Here is a 10640-nt window from a genome sequence, read left to right as displayed (position 1 = left end):
TAAATTAGGCTTCGTTGTGATTGTGAGGACTTTGCTCCATTCCAGGCTGAAGTGTTTCACCTCCTTGCTGTGATTGGTGGTCCCTGGATGGACCATTTCTACACCAGGCCAGGGAAGAGACTAGTTAACAATTCTTCCTTGCTGCCTTTTGTTTGTGTCGGGGAGCTATTTCCTTTAGTCCTTGAGAGTGATGCATAGGAAGGGGAAGAGAGGTGGGGAGCGCCCATCTCAGTGTGGTTCATGCTTCTGAAAATAAGTTCCCCCAAATCTGATGTGGGGAAAGGAAGCCCGGGCTCCACGGAGCCTGCTGTCTCCCTCAATAAACAAAGGACTGGATTTGGGCAGTGTGCCCGAAGTGTTGGTGCAGGGTGTGTTCCCATCCTTACTGCTCTGCCTGGCCTTTTAAGGGTATGTGACCGTATGCTGGAGACCACAGTAAGGTGTGTAATTCAGCAATGATTAATGAGCACAAGGCTCTTCTGCAGCTTCAGTGTTTCTGTAGCATTGGTCAAATTCTCTTCTCACAAGTAGCACTAAGATTTTCAGAGTTTGGCCTATTCTGCACTGTGAGTGCAGTATCTTGCCAGCTCTTATGCTGCATTAATTTAGAGCCATCTACCTTTCCAAATGCGCTCTGTATCGTGGAACAGGTTTTGCTTGTAAATGCGAGGCCAGATGTTCAGAAGAGGAGAGCTCCCGTTTAGGCATCTAGCAATTACTTCTGTGACACATACCGATTGCAGCTGCAAACCCGAAATCTGTCTGCTTGGACAGTAGAATACTCGGGCTGGCTAGTTTGTGCAGTGCTATAAGAAGTGGCCTATATGCATATAATTCAGGAGTTCTTTCAAAATAGAATGCACTGAATCACGATCTCGCTTAGTTTTAAAACACAGCTTGTGCCTAACTAGTTATTTTGATTTCTTGCCAAGCAGGGGCTCATTTTCCAGTTACAACTAACATTTTCCTTTTCTATTTCTGCAAAATCTGTTAATGAATGCTAAATGAATCAATGAAGGTCCACTGGCTAGATAAGAAGTATGTCTGATTTATTAATAAATGTTTCTTTTTTTTCCCAGTGACATATTTGATGCCATGTTCCCCGTCACACACATCGCAGGAGAAACAGTCATACAACAGGGTAATTCTTCCTCTCGTTTTTTTCCTTATATGTTTGCTAAGGTTGTACAATTCACATCTCTCCATATGACGTTTCACCCTCTTTGCTTAACGGGAAGAATAACCATATTCTGAAAGCATCCAAGTGTGCAGCTATATCATTAGTTCGTGGATGCAGGTCTTTTGCTACATGTGCAGAGGTCTCCTACAAAACCACACTGCTAGGTCTCTGCTACAGTTAAATGTAGATAAATAGAACTTCAAATTAAAATGTTCATTTGTTAACTGAAGATAGTCAGGAAGTAAACCACAGCTCAGAATGCATAAGGATGGCACGGGCTAGCTGACAGTAATTAGAGGTGGAAAATATTTTAGGGTTGTTGGCAATATTCAACACCTCATTTTGCTGTATCGTAGTTATCGCACTTGGCAACTTACCTGCATGCCTGCAGCATGTTGTGGAGGACTTCATTACCCTCAGGCTATATTAAAGCCTCTTGTGTGTTTACAGTGAATGAAGTGTTGAATCAATCGAGAGAGATAAATTAATGCAATTGAAAGATACTAATAGGAAGAAATTGTAGTGATGTTTTGATATATGAAGGCAAATAGGCAAGGATGTTTCTCTCTGTAAGTAATCTGGTGTGCAAATATGTACAGGATTAAATATGGAGACAGGAAATTATTGAATAGTTTAGCAGACCTTCAGGAAACAATTACCTTCTGTATTCTGCTTCCAGGTGATGAAGGAGACAACTTCTATGTGATTGACCAAGGCGAGGTGGATGTAAGTGAACTCTTACAGCGTAATACTTATTTTGAAGGTTCAGAATAAAATTGTATGCTTGGGAACACAGCTTGGTCTAGCCATGTGCTGTGGTTTTGTCTTCTTTCTTCTTGAAATAGATTTCACAGGATTGATTTCATTACTTTGCTTTCGTTAAGTCATTTATGCATAATCTTATAATTGGCGTGTTTTACATCCTAGCTTATTTGTCCATTCCAAGCAGGAAAATATGGTATCAAACCCAAGCAAATGACATTATCTTCAGAACCTTAACCACACCTGGAGGTGTGCAGTCTTTGGCAGAGCAGGCCACCATGCTGGAATGCACCCGAGGGTTCAGATCAACCATAAGGAAAATATTTTCTTTAATCAGTTAGCTTAGCTCATATGTTGTTTGTTTTTTTCCCAAATTGAGATACAGCCTCAGGCAGTGAGTTTCATCCTATAAACCTTCATTTGCTTTTAAAATTAGGTCCAAATATATGAACAATGCAGCATATTAATAGAGCAAGGATTATTGTAAGTGTAAAGTGATCTGTTAGACCACAAAATGTTTACAGGAGTATGCAGTGGTTTCATCAGCAGCTCTTTGAAAAGAAGGTTCTTTCAGAAATAGCCTTCCAAAAATCTATTCACTTCTTTATCATTTTTATCCCATGTGAAACTTTTGCTGCAAGTTCCTAATTTGACTGACTTTTCTACACACATCTTAACATATCCACAGTTGTTCGATAGGACAGGCTTGCTCATTAGCAACGTTGCTCTTCAGATGCCCAGATGAATTTCGTTTGGCATATTTAAAGAAGAAAGTGATTTATTTTAAATCCGGACAGGAGGCATACAGTTATTTTAGTGAAAGTTATTTTTTTTAGCAGTCTGTTTGTGTCAGGAGACCATCTAATTGGTATTGTTGGGAACTGAGAAACCTCACATGCTGCCTCTGCCTCTGGAAGTTGCTTCTCAGGAAATCCGTCTGACTCACTGTTCCTATCAGGCATACCTCTCAATAGCAAACGTTGCCACATCCACAGGGCCAGAAAATAAGAGCAATATTTATAGAACAGTGCTAAAATTTAGTTTTAAAATAATTGTTTAGGGCCTGATACTGAGCTTAATGAGTTCACTGGCTTTGGATCAGACCCACAAACATATGTTGAAGTTATAGATTAATCCTCTTTAAAAATAATTTGTCCTCGCTTGAAACCTTTAGGAAAGCTTTCTTCAGCAATTGGCTCTGAGGTAGTGGGGGGACTGGATGACATCAGAAAACAGTCTGCAAAACACTTGTGATTAATTGCAACAAATATAATCTTCCATATGCATGTATTGATCTTGCAAAGCAGTGACAAAATGCAGCAAATAAAGATCTGTGGCCTCTTCAGCATTGTTCTGCTTGTAAAACCATTGCACAAGGTGGTTTGTGCGTTTTCTGTAACTGATGGTTGCCACTAATGGCCAAGGTGGTCATGGCTTGTCAGATTTTGAGGAGGACTTGTTTAGAGCACCAGTTCCTGTGTTCTCTTGTCAGTAAGATGGCATCATAGTTCTCTTCCCAGGTATACCCTGGCATCTGCTCAGAAACACCTTTACTGAATTATGTGAGTTGTACTTCAGAGGTTCTCCATGATTTTATGGAATGTTGAAATCCTTTCATAAATAATCTTGACCATAAATGGCCCAAGAAGAGACAGATAATTTTTTATTGGTGTTTTTTTGAGATCATGAAAGTCTTTTGCAGAATAATCTTCTATTTCCCAGAACAATTCAGGAATCTGTGAGGCTTCTGAGATAGGATCTGGTGTGAATTTTAAAAACTGCCACAGTGACTAAATGACATCAGTGCTACTGCATTGCAATTCCATGTTGGCTCTTAAGCTGTATAGATGTTTTAAAATCTTATCCCAGACCCCTGATTTGAGAAGTTAAGCACCAGTCCTTCTTTAAGCAGTTGCACATTTGCAATGAGCAATTCTCTTGGCTTCAGTGGAACTCACTGTTTTGCTAGGCGAAGAGCGTAGTGCACAGCTTTGTTTTAAGGTATTAGAGTTGAAGGCAGAACATTGGGGTTTTTTTTGTATTCCAAGTAGTTTTCTGACATGACCTGTGGGACAAATGCATCCTAACAAGGCTTAAGAGATGTCATTTGGACTGAGCTTATTCCAGGGCCAACCAAAGCTCCTGACCCTGTAAGTCTTGCAAAACTCTTCTGTGACCAGCTCTCATGCTGTCCCACTTCAGCATCCCAGTTGCTTCATCCTGCTGCACCTTACCTCTCTTCTCATCATCTCCTCAGCTAGGTGCTCTCTTCTTCCTAAGGTTTTCCCACATCTTCAGTCAAAACACATGCTGAATTCCTTTGAAGATATTGTGGAAGGCACCAGAAATGTCTGCTCATCCAGGACCAATTTGCAGCTACACCCAGGTATCTGCAGAAGTTACCTACATTAACGGCCTTTGCTGGGAAGCTACAGCGAGGAGAGCCCATTTTCCCCCCACAGAGTATATTCTACACCAGGGCAGTTAATGCAGGGTAATCTGCTCCTGTAAAGGCAGCAGCTCTCAGACCCCATAGGTGTGCACCACTACACTGTGTCTAGTGCTCCCAAGAAAAGAGTTCTTCCATTTTCTGGGCAGGAGTGCTAAAATCCTTATTGTCTGAAGAAAATCCAGACTGCTAGTAAGTGAGCTGCAGTTCATTTAAGCCTTGCCAGATACTTTTTTGGCATGCTTCCACCCTTCCTCAAGAAAAAAAGCGACTTGGAGAGTAGACAATTGACCCTGAGACTTAAAGCCTCAAGCCATTTTCTGCCTACTTCAGCTAGTCTTGGCATATGCATGGAGACTCTTAACCCCTGGCCAGGCTATCTGCCTTCATCATTTCCCTGATCTTCACAGGAGTGGTAGGTATTATGGGACTGGTGGATTCAAGGAGCAATGTACTCTGAATACATCATGACTGATAAGCACCCAGGTTTTCCATACACATGCAAAGATACATGTAAAGGATGTTGCCACCATAAAATTCCCAACCCCTGGAATAAAGTAATGGCAAAACTGAAGAAAAAAATAATAATATAATCTATCAACCAAGCAACAAAACCAAACAGAAACCACCAATGAAACCAGAATAATAATGTGTGGTGTTTTGAGTTTAAAAAAATGCAGTTTTTAAAAGTAATTTACTATTTTGGCATAGGCACCCCAAAGAGTAAGTAAGGGCATTCTATTATTTTCTCTTAAAAATAACCTTAGTCAAATTAGAGTACAATAAAACATTTTAAAATACAATATTTTATCCTCAACTCTTACACTTTCTTAGGGTATAAATAAGACTCATTAGCATAGAATAAACTATCTGTTCATTTTCTTCTTGGTGTTACTGTGGACATCCAAGAAGACTGTGGACAAAGGGAGAAGAGCATGAATTTTCATACATAAAAGAAAGATTTAGAAATCAATAAGAGGTAGGTCTTGGAGAACCTGGCTTTTCCTCTCTTACTATATACTACAAACCAGGTGTACTTTGACCAAAGCTGGCACTGGATGGGAAAGGACATTACAGCATTATCAGTCACAGTCTTCCTCATTAGCACCTCAGGGTTGATAAGAATTGTTAACCCATGACCTGTTCTTGCAGATGGGTGAAGTTTATACTAGGTAGATGGTGGCCTGAGGTTTGAAGTCTTAGAGGTCAATTGTTTACCGGAAGCTTTTCTGCTCAGACAAATGTGAATGTATGCCAAAAAGTAGCTGGCAGAGCTTAAATTATAGTTTCCAGTAAAGATGTTGAAAGTACCTGCTAAAGTATGTCTTGCAAAAATCTCTAATCCATATTTCTAAATATAAAAATGACTTCCTGTTTATTATTTTAATCTTACAACCTCACATTTTTTACTTTAAAAAGCACCGTCAGCTACCCTTTTAAAACAGATGTAGGTATTTTTTTTAGACTCAACAACTTGCTATTCTATTTAATGTCACAGCAACTTTCTCTACAGTCATTCTCAGGTTTTCTTCTTGTAAAACAACAGCAGCCAAACTATAGTATGGTGAAAATCAATAAGAAAACTTTTCAGTATTTTCTCTAAATAGGTTCTGTATTTACTGTGTAAATCTGTATGTGGAGCTATACTTGAATATTGTGGACAATAGATAAGATTATCTTTTGATTGTAGGTTAAATCTTCTTGAAGCCTTTATTCATATCTACAAACTGTCTAATTTGTGTATACAAAGATGAAAATTAAATGGTGGTTTATATGACAATCCTGTTGGATTTTAAAACTAGCTATATTTTATGGTTATATTTCATAGATAGCTTTTGGTTTAAATTCTCCCAGCATTAATGATCTTTCTAATTTCAGAAGGATGCTTTTTGAAATTTGAAACAGGACTTTTTAAAGTTTGGAAGTTTTCAGCTTGAATTTTCAAGGATTCTCAAGGCAGTCTCCAAGTTCATATATTTATATTTAAGAAAAGCAAATTCATCTTACAAATAAAGCACTGGCTTTATTTGAGAAAACTACCCACATATAAATACCCTTCATGTCTCAGGCTTGCTTATTTTTCCAAGAATAAATAAACCTCATCATCCTTTTAGGATAACAAATATTAAGGCTTGACAAGAGACAAAGTACAAATTATTACAAACAGATCCGAGGGAGGGAATTTAAGATCTAAAAGTTGCAATGCCTGGAACAAATTAGATTGTCCACATAGATCACAAAGTGGCAGCAAAAAACCCAAACAGCCCGAATGCTTAAAGTTAACTTGAAATCGGCAATACAAAATCAGAGGTAAACTCACTCCAGTGAAGCTCGGAGATAGATGTTCATATCATACCTTCAAAGTAAAGTGGATATATTACTGTTCCTGGTAAGGTTACTTTCTACTTCTCTAGACAACACCAAGATGAGCAAGGCCAAGAGGCATTCCTGTTGCATTGAGCATTGTGTGACTCATTGCATTTTCTCTCCCAGTTAGTGCCTATGTATATCGCAGCCCATGAAGAAAGGAACTGCTAATGTTCACAGGAGATTTTTCCCATTTACCTCCCCCCAAAATAATGAAATGAACCAAGTCATGTGATTTTCAAGCCTGGAAAAATTGCAGGGCTCGTACTACATGCTAGAAAACAATAGAAATCTGAAGTACTTTTGATCTGTGGAAAGTGGGTGGTCCTCATGGCTTGGTCATATTTGGGCATCTGCAGTTCTACATTCCTCTTCAGCTGCAAGAAAGAAATAGGTTCCAGCTCTTACAGAGCTGTGATCGGCAGGTTAAGTAACAATTAGGAATAGTTCACTTATGTACTCACCACTTTGCTGAGAGTTCACAAATGCCTAAAACCGCCTGAGCCAAAACCTCAGCCCAGCATTTTCTAGGGTAAAGAAGGAGATCATCTGAGCTGCTGCCATATAACATTGGCTTTCATAAGCTGTTCTGAGCCTAAAATAGCTTTACTTCCCACACCTTACAAACAGAGCTACTTTCCTTTCTACTTCTTTTTATAAAACCTGTTTTAAAGGGTTTCATAGTGGAGCTGAACTCTGTTAAAGGGCAGAATGGCTTTTTAATGTGCCTTCAATGCACTTTAACTTCATAATGAAGACAAAAGTCGACTTAGGCCTTTTCAGAGAATGAAGTGCAATGGTTTTCCCCCTAGAAAACAACACTTGATCTCAAGATGTTTTCTCTTTTGGAGATTGATATTGGAAATGGCATTTTTATTGGGGGAGTGAATGCTGGGCCCAAAGACTGTCAGATCAGTGATTTGGTTTCACCTCTGAGTCCTTTAAACCTGACACCCTTAGGGTGGAGGAACGACTGTTTATATAAACTGTTTACAGGAGAGATGTCAAACATGTTTTGGGGAGTCTAGTCAAGTACGACAGCAAAATTGAAGAAGTCTTAGAGCAGTTAAGAAGTTTGTAATGACTGTGCAACAGTAAATGTCCATCCTTCACTTACTTTGCCTTGAGATTTAGCAGCATAATGACCCTCTCTGGCCTGCAGTCTTATCCTGAATACCGCTTTAAAAGAAATGTCACCATATTGCTTAAAAAAATGCTTGTTGAAATAATTTATTTCCCACTTATAATTCAGACCCTTCTGCAATAACAAAACCTGTGCTTTCCAAGCAAAAAGGATATAGAAACACATGTATTTTTGGTGTGCTGAAAAAGAGTCAAGGATGCAATGTCAGTTGACATTCAGGATGTGGTCCAAAACTTACCTGATTTATTAGATTTTCCACATCACCCCCTGAGGACAGGAATTACTGTACCGCAGCAAACCCTGAGTCCATCCAGTGAAATCCCTACAGAAGGGGCTATCCCTGCTTTCAAATAGGACAAATCTGGACAATTTTTCAATGGATTAACTGAGTTTTAAAATTTTCATACCTTGTCACTATGTTACAAGCCTTTCAGAATCCAGATTTTATTCATCCTGCTTGTCTCACAGAAATAGATCCAGGAGCCACAGTATTACCTACTTTTTTCACCAGGAAAGTTCTTGGGTTTGCCTGGCTTTTTTGAAAGTTCTTTTTTTACTTTCATTTTTTTCATCATGAGGAGAATCAAAAGCAGATTCAGTGTTCTGTGGGATCTTCTTTCTGTGGTGAGTGTGAAAGTTTGAAGGGAAAATGCCATTGTTACTCTCTTGTGTGGTATTCTCCAATGTGACATTCATTCTGTCGTGGTGAAGAAATGAAGCTATAGCTTTTGTGGCTGGAGCTCTTTCTTATCAGTCTGCTAGCACCTGCTTGTTTGGGATTATTTTTACCCTTAATTGTAGCCCCTTGATCCCCAGATGCTCCAGGAACACCAAGAGCCACAACACTGCCTGGAGTTCAGCAGTGATGCTAATACTGCTTCTTTTCAGCTGATGCCTAAGAGGTCTCTTGATCAGCTGAACTGCTCCCTGGCCTCATTCAGCTCCTACTGAACCAGCATTTCACTGACCCCAGTAGAAGCTGGATGAGATCTTAATTGAATATTGCTAAGATAAATTGGGATTGATTCCAGCTGTGGTTTGTAATACACCTTTTCATCATAAAATGGAGATAGAAGTAAAGTTAATACTGACAGTTTGTTGAATTTTGACCCCAGTTCATTTATTTTGGTCACTGTCTTTTCTCATGCCCATCTTGAACACAGCTCTAATTCATGTATTTTTAAGAAGTGCTAGTCTGTTACTCAGTAACTGGTAGTAGGTTTCTGCTTAGGATGAGAATACCTGTGTATTTTCCTCATAGTATCTTTCTTCATAGAGCTTTCAAACAAATTAAAGTCATTCTGGTTGATTTCTGCTGTTACTGGTCTGTAACAGATTGGGATATACTCTTCACTGGGTAAATGCACACAGGTCTTCCTACCTTCTGAACTCACAGACACATTAACAGAATGAAAAGGGTTTATTGTGTAGGTTTATAGCAGCAAGCCTACAAGCAAACTGCAGAATACACACAATCCATACCAGTCTTTGAATACACTATTATGGCTCATGAGCTGCAGTGTCCATGAATAGTGAGCAAAATGCAGCCCAGTGGAAGGCACCTGCATGAGTCGCCCTTTCTCCAATGAAGGTTTTACACAGCACTGAAGTGTAGAATTTTTTCTCAAATTAGACATCATCCTGGAAAGATACTTGTGATAGAGGTATCGATCCAATCTGTGTTTCAGGAGGCTATGTTGTCTATATAGGCTGTGAGTCAGGCACTGCTTCATAAGTTCTATAGAGCTGATGTTAAAGACATAGGATAATTCTATATATAGCTTCTCAAGTCCAAAACATTTTGTAGTTTTCACTAAGGTAGAAAGAGATCTCAGTCACTGTATTTAAATTATTATTGGAGGCTTAGGGAAGAAAAAAATCTTCCTTTTCAGAAGATGTTTCCCTGTTTTGACTGTTTCTCATTTCATGGCCATGGTGCTTTTCAGCAAACCTCGTTAAACGTATCAACAAATCTCCTTCCTTTCAAGTTTGACAGTGTTAATAAAAAGCCAAAGTTGTGACAGTTCTGTATGCTGGCTGTCTGAGCCTTGAACACAAGAGGGAAAACATGATGCCAGTTAACCATGGGAGCTGAAAACTCAGAGAGTAAATACAGTCACTGTACCGAAGCGAGACAACTTGAAATTCTGTCCACAAAGCAGGTTGTTGCCCTCTTTGGGGACTAACTGCAGAAACTGTTACACTCTTGTTTTCATTCTGTGTCTCCAGCATTGGTGATTAGAAAGGAAATTACTAATTGCTTTTTAGGTAACTGGTAGTAGGAGGAAAACTGCAAGTCTGCAAACTTGTCTTGTGCTGTCGTAGGTTTATGTCAACGGAGAGTGGGTCACCAGCATCGGAGAAGGAGGCAGCTTTGGGGAACTGGCATTGATCTATGGAACACCCCGGGCTGCCACCGTCAAGGCCAAGACAGATCTCAAGCTCTGGGGAATCGACAGAGACAGCTACAGGCGCATTTTAATGGTAAGTTTATGGAGAAAGGCTTGTTTATGGAGTTGATATTTTTTACTTTCTTTTCTAGCGCCAGCACTTCTGTTCTGTGTTCAGAGTACATTGATGATACAAGGCTGTGCAGTGTGTGCTCCTACATAAAAGAGAGAGGACACAACAATAACAACTGAGTAACTAAATTAAGTGAACTGAAGGAAAAGGGGACAAGATTCAGCAGAAAGATGCTGAGTCAGAAATGCAATTGAATAGCATTATTTGTAACTATT

At 39.4% G+C, this 10640-nt stretch overlaps 1 protein-coding gene across 1 annotated transcript; it reads left to right on the top strand.

Annotated features, from left to right (window-relative positions):
* Window positions 1–1079: 1079 nt before the first annotated feature.
* LOC104408201 (cAMP-dependent protein kinase type I-beta regulatory subunit-like) lies at window positions 1080–10386 on the top strand (the record flags this gene model as incomplete). The annotated part of the gene is made up of 3 exons (XM_010017731.1): window positions 1080–1141; window positions 1860–1906; window positions 10228–10386. Coding segments are annotated over 3 exons (268 nt in total), but the record flags the coding sequence as incomplete, so codon positions are not given.
* Window positions 10387–10640: the final 254 nt, after the last annotated feature.

This window comes from Nestor notabilis, unplaced genomic scaffold (genome assembly GCF_000696875.1).
Source record: "Nestor notabilis isolate BGI_N333 unplaced genomic scaffold, ASM69687v1 scaffold32800, whole genome shotgun sequence".
Taxonomy (NCBI): Eukaryota; Metazoa; Chordata; class Aves; order Psittaciformes; family Psittacidae; genus Nestor; species Nestor notabilis.
The sequence above is the reverse complement of the archived record's forward strand: the minus strand, read 5'-3'. Positions and strand labels throughout refer to the sequence as shown.